The sequence below is a fragment of the Amborella trichopoda genome, chromosome 11, assembly GCF_054954075.1.
Source record: "Amborella trichopoda isolate Santa Cruz 75 chromosome 11, AtrichopodaSantaCruz75HAP2 v2.0, whole genome shotgun sequence".
Lineage (NCBI taxonomy): Eukaryota > Viridiplantae > Streptophyta > Magnoliopsida > Amborellales > Amborellaceae > Amborella > Amborella trichopoda.
In genome coordinates this window covers 47603169-47615723 of record NC_142346.1, presented here as the reverse complement: position 1 = coordinate 47615723, position 12555 = coordinate 47603169, and the positions used below count along the sequence as shown (strand labels likewise).

Here is a 12555-nt window from a genome sequence, read left to right as displayed (position 1 = left end):
AATAAAAGAGGTTGTTTCAATGCCCAAAACTCCTCAAATCAATCATCTAGACCGCAACATGCAGACATGAGAAAAGATGGATTTCAAATCTTGGAAATAGTACATCTTGTAATGTATTTTCAAAATTTTCAAGTGTTAAGAGATCTTGATCTACACTACTTCCTAACCTTTAAATTTTATAATTAAAGATGAAAATAAATATTCAGGCCATCACAAAGATTTTTAGTGCTGAAACATCTTTTGACACTATTTGAAGGTGTGCCTTTTTTAAGGCCTAAGCCTTATACAAACCACACCCTAAACAGAATGGCTCAAGAATCAATGTAACCAGACTCAAGTATTATCCTCCCTAGATTACAAAAACCTCTCTAACAAGCACCTTAACCCTCTTCCATTTGCACCTCTCTCTCTCTCTTTCTCTCTCTCTCTCTCACACACACGTGCGGACATAAATGGTGACTCAGTGCTCGATCTCTCTATTTCTCTCTCCCTCTCTCATACACGCACGCAAAGAGAAATAGTGACTCAGTGAGCATCCCTTCATAAGAACCATGAATCCTAAACTTGCTTATTTGCCCCCCATCTCTCAATCTCTCTCTTGTTCGAATATATCAGTCTAATGAGAACCCCTCTCTCTGGCATTGGGTTTTAACATTAGACATCACCTGCTGCAAGAGGGAGGGATGGCCTGTTATGATGTTGTCCACACGCTCAAACAACATTCTGCGCATTGAGTCTTCATCATCAACTGTCCAAGCATATACTTTCTTCCCTGCACTGAAATGAGATACTACAATCGCCTAAGTAGTAGAAATTTTGGCGACTGAAAAATCGGCGAGTTGGAACTCAGGCTAGAAACTGGTGAGTCAAAGCCCGAGCCCGTACTTTTAAACTTAAAACTAACAAAACGAAAAGAGAAAATACTGTGAGTAGGCCGTAATACCTGTGCAAAATTGTTACAAGTCTCTCATTGATTAAGGGATGGTAGACACCAACAATTTTAGCACCTCTCATCCTCAATAGGCTTGTCCTAGCTCCAGTTGATAGATCATTCATTACAATATAACCCACCTGCATAATAATTGCATGTAAACCTCTAAAAGAAACGGATAGGAGGAACATAATTTGCACAAACAGATAAGGAAAAGGAATTCTTCCCATGCAAAGTAATGGGCTTCTATCAACTCTCTCTCTCTCTCTTAAGAGTATGTCGATACTGGAACTAAACCAAGAAACGTATAGGTCAAGGCATCCACATCACTGGGCTACTGTGGTGTTTAGCTTTGCTCAACATTGAGTTCTTTGCAAACAATTTCCCCAGTAACTAGTGGTTGAAAACTCGGCGAGTTTGACTCGGACTTGTCGGAGTTACTCGGACTCGAACAGGCTGCTGACTAGAACAGAAACCTAGGGAACCAGCTGAGTCTCGCCAATTCCCAAGGTCTTATGGCCATTTCTTAAAAGACTCCGTCAAATCTTTGACGAACTCAGCCAAGTCAAGTGGCCTAACTCAGGCTCAGGACCCTAGCAAGTCCCAACGTAAGTCCTTTTTTAAACTGTTTTCCAGTAAGTGCATGCATTCAAGGAAAAGGGAAATGGCATGGAATCCTTACCATAATATCCTGGGATAGTCTAATAACATCTCTTCCCAAAGTATCGCTCTTGGCCCATATTACACAATTTATACACTGGGTTTTATTTACCTGCCAAAGTTTAACGATGAGAAAAACCGCCAAAGAAATTAATTGGAATAGCTTTAGGCCCAAACAATGGATATTTGAATGATGGATTATGTCAACAGGCTTAGAACATACAATGGATAGTATGTCTGCAGCCAGCCCCTTCTCATGCAAAGGAGGGCCAACTTTTGCATCTACAATGACTTGCTTAACTGATCTGGATACAAACTGCAATAAGGGAATGAGATGATTTCAATATCGTTTATTTGATTCTGTCTCTCAAATTATAAAGGCTGCGATTTCTGTTGGATTATGGCTTTATGATACATGGTAAAGTTGTACCTCAAAACCCTATTCGAAAATGCAGTTCTGGCACCAAACCCTTTGTTATGGCTACAAATCTATTTCTACATCTGACTGGGGGATTTGAAACTCCAAAAATAGTTCAGATTTGACAGATCTATGGACACTTGAAATGGACAGTCCATAAAACATGATACAAGATAAACCTTTTTTGGGGTTTGAAATCCCTTTTTTTCAGATTTGTGATGTAGAGGTTGAGATGGCTGCTTTGAAGGTTTTTAAGCAAAGAATTGTATTTTCCAGTGAGAGAGGTAGGGCTTGTAGAGCCACAACGCTACAAAATAGTTTCCCACTATAGGTATGCTACTAATCGTGATACTAGTCTAACAACACCTCTCTGTCATTGATGATGTACTACAAAAACTCCTTAAAACAATATGCACAAAACTGTAATCGTTCTAGAATTGCTACTTTCTTTTTGACAAATAGCTTGTTATTGTTGACTCAACACTCCATATATAAATGATGAAATTACAAATTGTACAATCTATATAATAATAAAGAGCTTAAAATATTCCAAAGACTTTCTTTTGTGGACATGCCAGAGAGCTGACCTACAGTTTTCTATTATCCGAAACCACAAATAAGCTAAAGTTTCAAAACCAGAGTGCCTCCAATTCTCCAAAATTTATGAAACCACTGCTTGCCAAATGGAAAAGAGAAATAACACCCAATTCTGTAACAGTCCCTGATTAATGACAAAGTTTACCTTCTTAAAACTTTAAGTGTGCAAACCCACAACCACAACCCGTCTCCCCCTAACAATAAATATATATATATATATATATATATATAGAGAGAGAGAGAGAGAGAGTTCTACATTCATAAAGCACCTGTCAATTACTCCTCCAACCTGTTAATGTTAGACAATGTAACAGTTGGAGCCCGTTATAAAAGCGAGAGAATTTTTTCTTAAGATCATATGATAAAATAAAGAACATTGGCAAATACCTTTAAAGCATCCTCAACCATAGGAACCGTATGTTTCTGACTCTTCTTTGAGAATGTAAATGCCCCATCTAAATTATTTATCTACAACCGCAAAGAAACGTCACATTGTCTACACTTGTTCTAAATCTAAAACAATTAGTTTCACATAATGATACAGAAAATAGGTCTATAAATTCACTTATGAAATTGGAAAAATACAAGGTTTTGAAAAAGGTTTATAATGGTACTGAAGGAGCTGGTCCATTTCTGTCTTATAATATTATGAAAATGGTTTATAATATTATGAATATTAATAAATAAATAAATTTTAAAAATTAAAAATAATAATTCTAATAAGAACACATTTGGACCGGTAGTTTCCATTGTTCTTAGATGGAACACTACTTGCATCCATCTTTAAGATGGACGCTTTACACTTTCTGGATCGCATATGTAGAAATGCGGTCCAGCCCGCATGAAACAATTTTCCTATTATAAATTCCATTATAAAGAAAAAAAGGCGCTTTACCAAACATTTGAAAAAGAGAAAAAATCCAAAAAAAATCGAAAAAAGAGGGAAAGCAAAGAAAAAAAAGAAGGAAAATACTGGAACAAAAGCAAGTAATATCTGAAATACATATTTACTTTTCCGAGCCCATAATTTCTTTTATAATGGGCATTATTTTGATTTCTCATTATTTTTTAGTATAAGAACTGATACCCATTATAAAGGGCATTATCATGCTTGGAGATGTGCCCTTTCAGCAATACATACACAAGTGGGCACACAAATTTGTCTCACCTCATTCATGCTGAAGTACCCAACTTTCGCAGTAGCATTACCAGATAAGCGCTGCAAGTCCCTGCCTGTGTCACATGAGAATCAGGCATCTAAAGGATTTTCAGCAAAAACTGAAATTTGTTCAAAACAGAAAGTATTACCAAATAACTATATTCGGCTGATTTCAGCGAAGGGATTAGAGCTTTTTTTACAATAAAAATCAATGATTTTACCCTAAAAAGGGTAAAAGATCACATCAACTCTTTTATCACTTTTTTATTTCTAAAACTGTGTATGTTTGACATGAAGGGGACCATTTCCTTAATCGATAAAGACTAAGTCAAGGATGCTATCAACCAGTGACTAACTTATAACGTACTAAAATCAGAAGATCTTCCAAAAACAACTGCTGATTCATGAACTTTCCAAACTGAAACATGGAGCTTTTTATAAGGATACTTCTATTTTTTATGGCAGTGGCACTAAAGAATAGGTGTTTATCTGAAAACTCATACCATCTTTTACATTCAGCAGGTTTCACAAGAAGTATGTTTGTGATGATAAAATGATACAAGCAATAGAATACTGAGGCTTTATAGTCTCTAAAAAGGATGCGCATAATGATCAAAAGCAATAGCATAATCAATGACATTTCAGAAAAATTTCATCGTAAATGGATTTTAAACAGAAAGGATTGAAAGGTACCTATCATGAAGTGCAACCAAAACTCCATCCAGTGAACGAGACACATCAATCTCAATACAATCTACTTGTGAATCAAGAGCGATACGGTATGCCTCCATCTGTCAAATATATGAACCTTTCATTAAGTTCAAGTGTTAATTAGGCCACGTTAATGTTGGCACAGTAATTGAAATAAAACCTAATAAAAAAGGCAAAGGAGAAAAAAGAAGGATCTATATATGCAACACAAATTTCCCAAAGCAACCATCCACCATGGAAGCTGGCGATTAGAGACTGCACATTGCATTGCTCCTTGACTGATATGAGCAACTTTGAAAGCTCTCATTGACCTCGAGTGGCAACTAGTAGGCCTCCAGTTTAAAGCATAACTAACGATAACCTATATTACTAAAGGAGAATAAGTAGGAGTATGAATTTTGAATTCCTCACTGTACCTCCTTTCTCCCTCCAATTTTCCTAAAAACTCAAAAAAAAATAATGAAAGTTTAGATTCCTAGATCATCTCTCTCCACACTTCCATTCTCAAGTAGTATATCTAAGCAAATTCAATAAGTTTTCCAACTTTTATCTTTTTCTGAACTCCAACCAACTCCTAGATTCTCTCTCTCAAAAAAGAGTAGGGAAATTAGGACTCCCATCTCATGTCTTTCCTAAACTTTAAAATTTCATTTTTTAAATCGGTCTTAAGTATCTCTAAAACAACTAATATTTATAATTAACAATCTTAAAAAAATTTCCGGAATAGTTTTTATATATAGGAAGTTTTTTTCAATAGTTTAAAAAAATGAAATTGTTTTATGATGGCATAAATTAGTTAAAAATAATGAAAACAACTGTAATTAAAAAAGTGATAAAACAGGATATATTAGGACTTCTTTCCTAAAATTTCAAAATCTTTAATTTTAAATTGACAATAATTAATTTTGAAATAAAGACAATTCATAATCTAAAAATTTTAAAAAAATTATCAAACATTCAATGTGTTATAAATAGGACATTTATCAAAAAAAATATATATTATCCAATTTTTATCATGGCACAAGTCATAAAATGAAAAAGATTCATTAAAAATAGAAAAGTATGGTAAAAGTTATATTCCATGCAACATGTGCCATTAGCCAATTCTCACCAATTCGAATTCCATTGATTTATTGATGAACCATTTTCTTGCTTCATTGAATGAAGCCCAAATTTCTGAAAAGAAGAAGTTTTTTATGTCACTCCATGGGAGAGAAATATCCACCAAAATTATGGATTATCAAATTGTCTGAGGTTTGACTTGTTTCACATTTTCTCCCATGGAAATGGAATATGTGAAGCCCTAACATTTTATCGCCTCATTTATATAACATTAAAATATCATTTATTAATTCAAGTGGAAAAGGAAAAGAAAGAAAAGGGAAAATATACAAATTATTGCAGTGGTGAGTTGCAAAACTGGCCACCACAAAGCGAGAAATGGGTGGGCAGCCCATAATACCAAGTGGTTGAATCCTTTGGCATAAGACAGCCAAGTCATCCCTTCTATTAGCTTCTTGACCTATAGGTCCAAAATACCAATGTAAAGATCATAACACAAGCTGGTACCATCCTTAAAACTCCTCCAAATAAATGAACAGAAAAGCATATCATAAAGGCAACTCAAAAGAAAGTTGCACTAAAGCCAGTACTCTCTCTCTCTCTCTCTCTCTCTCTCTCTCTCTCTCTCTCTCTCTCTCTCTCTCTCTCTCTTATTTTTAGAATACTGGTAAATGAACATTTAGTTGACTTAGAACACTTGGAACGTTCAATATATCGTACCAAGGAAATTGCCCAAATGCTATGCACATGGAAAAGATTTCTTAAATAATGAAAGATACATACTGTGTTTGGAAAAGCCTTGCTTGAATCCCCTCCATGAGCACAGACAAGAGGAGGATTTTCTATCCAACCACACATTCTTGATCGCATCTACAAGCAACAGGCACAGAAAACTTTAGTGCAATCATATTTACAAGGGAATTCTTAGAACTAAATCGAGTTGATCATTAGTATTTGCATGTGAAGAATACTATCCAATTTCAGAATAATCAAACTTGAATAATCCTCTGACTCCAAAGGAATTAATTGTTTAAGAACAACCAGCTCATGCATTACCTTCTCTAAGTGACAAAATTCAAAAGGCCACATTCAAAATAAAGAGAAAACATTAAAATAACATTGAGAACAGAGGCAGCTTGCAGGTCTTAGATTAGAAAGTTGTTCAGTAAATTATTGAACTAAGAATATAACGATGCTTGAAATAGGCATAAAAGCAAGCAACAATCACTTGTGATTGGAGTTTCCCCATGAATTGACTCAGAAAAGTAACTTCCCACTGAAAAACAGTGACGCTTCAGTCAAAAACCAAATAAGCAATAAGAAAAGGTTAAATTTGGGTAATGTAAGCTAATTACGGAAGTGCCCAGCAGTAAAATAAACATGGAAAAACCGGTAATGCCATGATTGAAATTTGAACAAAATGACGATGGCAATAACTAATCAGGCACAGCACAATTTCTTCAAGAACACAGCACGACTAATCAAATCCATTGAGCTTCGCAATGCAAAAAATATCTATAATACAGAGCACAACCAACATTAGCAGTTAGATGATTAAAGTCAAATTGAGAGTAGTTCTTGAGAAAGCATGGAAGCGTTCAGGAAATCAGATTATGCCATAACTGAAGAAAGATGAAAGCAACTCTTCAATTAAAAGACAGAAACTCTTCAAAGCAATGCTGAATCAACCAGAGAACATTCTCTCTGAAAAATAGAATTCAGTTAAACCGCAGTTCACTCCATGATCGAAGCCCGAAATTATAGCAATTCCTCGATCTAGCGGAAGAAATTCTTCAGATAAACTCTCAACATAAAAAACACAACATTCTCTTTATAAACAGCCAGGGCCCCAGTCCCAATCATGATTGGAGCCCAAATGCTAGCAATTTCTCAACAGAGCAGAAAATAGATCAGCTTAAATTTGCGTCTTCACTATGATCAAATATAAAATAAGAAAATCCCCTGAAGAAAATGAAAACAGGTTCCAGCTAAAGTTACACCACGATCAAAACTCAAAACGGATCAAAATAAACACAAAATCCACTTCAAAAGCACCAAGGAATAGAACGCAGACACGGTGAGGTTCCAATCCATCATCAAACCTACAATGGATCAGAGATAGCAAAAAAAAAACACTGGAACAAGCACCAAAACAACAAAACACGCGCTCAATCAGTACATCCGCCATGATCAAAACTAAAACTACACCAAAAAAAAATAATCATGAATTCCATGAAAATACATCTGAAACAATCAAAACCAATCAAATCAGACATCACATGAAAAACCATGAATCAAGTACCTGAGAAGTGCGCCTTAATCTAAAGTGAAAGTAAATTGGAGCAAGAAACCCTAAAAACGAGAGGATCAAGAGAAGGCGAAGAAATCCTCGAAATGAGTACCCTCGATTCCTTCTTACTGGCGGGAAATGGCGAAGCCTACGCATTTTTTTTTTAAAAAATCTTGTTTCTCACAAAGAGAATGAATCATTGAAAATTTTCACACAAACTTATACAGAGCGAAATGGCGAACCAGAAATTCACACGTGTGGGATTTGTAAAGAGTAAGCTATGATGGACGGTTCAGATCCTGCTATTGATATCCGATGGTTTAGATTGCTAAACAAGCCAAAATCGAAATGACCCAGTTTTTGCGCGCCTAAAGATTATTCCCGCTGGTGAACCTTATGCATTTTCTCGGGCAAAATAGAGACAATTTTTCTCCAGGATTCAGAATCGCCATTGATTGTTTCAAAATGCAGATTATTATAACCATATTCGGCACAAAAGTCAAAAGGTCTCAATTAACATGAAAGAATTTGTCTTAGAAAAAATAGAATTTGTTTTAGAAAAAATATGAAAATATTGGTAAAAAGGTCTCAATTAATATGATAGGATTTTAATTTTAATTTTTCAAAAAATTTGTTTAAAAATGTTAAAATTGCCATGTTTAAGATTGGAGACTCTAAACAAGTAGAGATATTTTGATAATTTTAAATACCCATAACAAATAAGGATACTTACCATATTTTGATAATTTTAAATACCCATAAAAATAGGGATACTTACATCATTTCGTTGATATGCTTCTAATTACTCTAGCGGCTAGAGTATGGCCCCAACCTTAAATGAGCGAAATTTGGCTTTTTTATAAATATTTTTTGAAAAAGTAGTTGAGTGAAATAAAAAATAAAAAATAACCCCCCTAGGATTAAATGGGATAGGATATTCAATTTGTAAAAGGTTTTAACCTCTTAAATGACATGTTTCCTTTACGATTTTGAATATACTTCCAAGAATTATTCCAATATGAAACATTGGGCCCCCTTTAGAATCACTTGAGCATTTACAAAACAAAGAAAATGAACTTAGGTCCTTGAGCACTTAAAGCTGATAATATATAATTTGAGGATCTCTGTCCAATCTTAGGAGGTTAGTTTTTTAGGCATATAATTAATATAATTTTATTTTATATTATTTTCTAATTGTCGGATTTTTTTTTTTTTTAGGTTGAGATGGTTAAATCCCAACATTTTGGCATCATAAACATACTCCTAGATGGATTTTGACCTGAGGAGTGAATGGATAGCATACTCCAGCCAGATGACTAATCTTATAGGCTTTTTTTTTTCTTTTCTTTTTTCTAGCAAAAACCTCAAGCAGAAATTTTCAAAAAGGAAAAGATTTGCAGTCCTTAAAATCCTTAAATATTGATTATGGATCCTGAATGTTTATTTCTAATGCAGATAGATCCAGAAATTTATGGCTTGTAAAATCTTTTTTAGTTTTTTAATAGTTCACAAAGTAAACAAAAGACGATATAAAAAATACATAAAATTATGGCGAAGTTATTACAATGGGAGATTTATCAAAATACCTATGATAGGTAAGTTATTTAAGATTTTACACATTTGCAAGTATTCCTACTCATGATCATATTTATTTTGATGGGCACTTTGAAATTAAATCAAACAATACGGGTAGAATGTTAAATGATGCAATTTCTATACGGCCCAAGCCTTATGAAAAAACACTTTGGGCATGGGATTCTATGATGGCTCCAAAATTAATTTCCGTTGCCGATTATGAAATTGTTGGGTTAATATGGCCTTTAAAGGCCTTATGAGTGCTTGTAAAATGAAATGATAGAGTGGAACATGAACTCAGTGAGAGTGTGGTCCCTCGTAGGCCATACTAAGTAAATAATGTTTGCAAATATAGGACTGTGCTTAACGATCTAGGCCAGTTGGTTGGGAAAAACCCATGTTACCTGAGCATAAATAACAAACCAAGAAGGGTTCTAATAGGTTAGCCCTTGATAACGTCAGAGAATATGCCCTGATGAGTAAGCCGAGGGACTGTGTGACCTTTGTGTGTGATAGTGTCCTACAAAGACGGGGGCCAAAGCCTCATCCATGTGCCATCACACGACATGCATATCGATAGATCGTTTGAGAAAACCAGAAATTCACCTTTTAGGGTGAAGCGTATGCTTGTGTGAGATATACCCTTATGCACCATAGGAGCTACGGTCGCATCAGGTATAGGTGACATTAACTCGTTTCTAGGGGAGGACCTGTAATCTACATACTGGGATTGCTCCCTTGGTTCATCGGCTAGACTTTGGTAACCCGCTAATGAGCCCCTGCTTGGACTGTGTGTCATGAAAAATACTGAATCGGTCTGATAAAGCAAGTGTGATCTGTAGTCCACAGTTGAAGGTGGAGTGCCCCATGATTGTTGATTCCTAAACCATATAGATCATTTTCCGATCAAATTAATTTAATTGTGTTTTTTTTATGATGAAAATTATTTTAAGATTATTATTTGAATTTTTATGAATCCCTTGATATTTTATTTATAATTTTTAGATTTATAAAAAGATATTTATTTTACAATTGTTTAAATATTTAAATAATATTCTAAAATTAGTCTTAAATATATAAAAATATCATGGGACCCATTGTGCACATGGGCCCGCCATATTTTTAGAAGGTGGGGCCCACGAGTGCCTCCTTTGGGTGGCACGCCCCACCCTTATTCTCTTTCCTATTTTTTGATGATATGGCATGTGGTCCACCCTTATGCTCTTTCCTATTTGTTAGTGATATGTCCTATGGCCATATGGTTGGAAGATATTTACTTGATATATTTTTGAAAGATTGAGTAGACTTTTGTTATTTTATAGTATGCACAATATTTTGATTAGATTTAATTTATTTAATTTATATTGATGAGAAAATGGTTTAGAAAATGGGGATAATGGTTCATGCACCTTCCATAATGTTGATGGTCCATCTATGGAATGGATGACTCAGATCTCTCACCCCACAACTCACCCTTGATCAACGGTCTATGTTCAATCTCACAAGAAGAGGCAAGCCAAAGAAAACCCTAATAAACCCTAATCTTATTCAAAGCCTATAAAAAAGGATTGTCTCTACCAAAAAATCTATACATTTTATCTTTATATCTCTCTCTTAAAGTTTATCTCTCTCATGTTTGATCTCTCTCTCCCACATTGTGAAAGAATCTAAGGGTTTAGGTTATAGAGTTCTTCTCTCATATCTCTCAAATATAAATTTATGGCTAAGGGTTTTAGGGTTTAGCAAAAAGAGCATCCATCTCTCTCAAACTAGGTTACTAAGAGAAATCACCTAGGGTTTGAGTTTGTGCTCAAAGGGATTCATGTTCCATTGGTGTGACTTGGCCGAAATTTACTTTTTCAGTTCGAGATTGAAGCTAGACCGTTCATCCCGCGCCATCGGATGGTGGTGACTCAGTGTAGGGTGTAATAAGCCCGGTTGAGGTAATCTTCGACACTCTTCATTTTGTTTATTGCAATCTTATTTTTTATTCTCAAGCATAGTGCATAGTTGTTTCAATGACATCAAGTTGTTAAGATATTGGTTTTATTGTTATGCTGATTTTATTTTGAAATTTATGTTATTATAATAAAGACCACATGTAAGTGCTCTTTTGCCAAAAGAAAGGGGTGAAGAAAAAAAAAAATGTATTCCCCAATCAAAGATCACATAGGTCTTTCTTTCATTGCTATCAAAGCTATTGATACTTGATGTCTTTAGTTATCTTTTCTCTTTATTGAATTTAGATCAAGTTTGGGAATGAGATATAAGAAAACTAATGACCTTTGTGGTCAAGAAATACACCCACGGTTAAGAATTATTGAAATATTCTAACACCAAAAAGATACTCCGCATAATGAGTATTCTGGGCTATTTTGGAGTAGTGATATGATGAATATAATGAGGCATTCTTCTATTGCATACTTCGGTGATATTTTGTGTCTTTAAGAGTAGGATATACCTGAAAAATTTCAGTAGGAGATCCAAAGGGAATTGAGAGTTATGGAATCATCAATGAAGGGTGTCAGTTTTGACCCTGCAAAATCCAGTAACTGTCCATTGAGTTCCGTGATTTTTCCCATCAACCATACGATTTTATTTATTACTGAAATTTTGCTATATCTTATAAAATTGAGTCTACTTTCAAGAAAAAAAAGTTTCATCAATAAATTCTTTGTAGTTTGAAAGATATGATCAATTTATTGAAGGGTTTGCAAGTATTGTTTTCTGCAACGAAAACTTTTTCCATAACTTGGAAGTCATGATTTTATTTCTACACTTAAAATAATGTTTTATGGTCCACACTAAATTTTTGGACTCCCATTCTAAGTCTATTTTCTAATAAAATTTATTTGAAAGAGAAATATCTATGGGAAGAGAGGAATAAAAAATTTTGAATTGAAGAGTGGTCATCCTGAATTTTTTTTTCAATTTGGTATGTTATTCCTTGAGACATGAATAACTATATTTATGAAGCCTACTTAACTAAATCAGATGAGGCTTATGAAATATATGTGTTATCATTATGTGTCTAATTTCAAATAAAGTTGGTTTGAAATGGAAACTCCATGAGGGTAAAGAGAAAAGATAATTTTACTAGATAGTGTTCATCCTGGAATTCTACGGTATGATTTATTTTGTGACATGAATGT

The 12555-nt window shown here is 34.4% G+C and overlaps 1 protein-coding gene across 17 annotated transcripts; it reads right to left on the bottom strand.

The window, feature by feature from the left end:
- Positions 1-219: 219 nt before the first annotated feature.
- GDPD4 (PLC-like phosphodiesterases superfamily protein) lies at positions 220-8021 on the bottom strand. 17 transcript variants are annotated; one of them, XR_016043801.1, is made up of 10 exons: positions 7841-8021; positions 6322-6408; positions 4459-4556; positions 3775-3835; positions 2994-3074; positions 2876-2895; positions 1815-1907; positions 1614-1703; positions 944-1071; positions 220-790 (listed from the first exon to the last, which is right to left on the bottom strand). XR_016043801.1 is itself a non-coding variant. In XM_088851189.1 (10 exons), exons 3-10 carry the CDS (start codon positions 4502-4504, stop codon positions 745-747), a joined length of 582 nt encoding a protein of 193 aa, XP_088707315.1. In that variant the 5' UTR covers positions 4505-4556; positions 6322-6408; positions 7841-8021; the 3' UTR covers positions 220-744. The 17 variants fall into 17 exon arrangements, 15 of the variants coding, with proteins under 15 accessions (XP_088707315.1, XP_088707309.1, XP_020518945.1 ...); XR_016043800.1 differs by having other exon boundaries at positions 220-777; XM_088851189.1 differs by having other exon boundaries at positions 2863-2895; positions 3775-3839.
- Positions 8022-12555: the final 4534 nt, after the last annotated feature.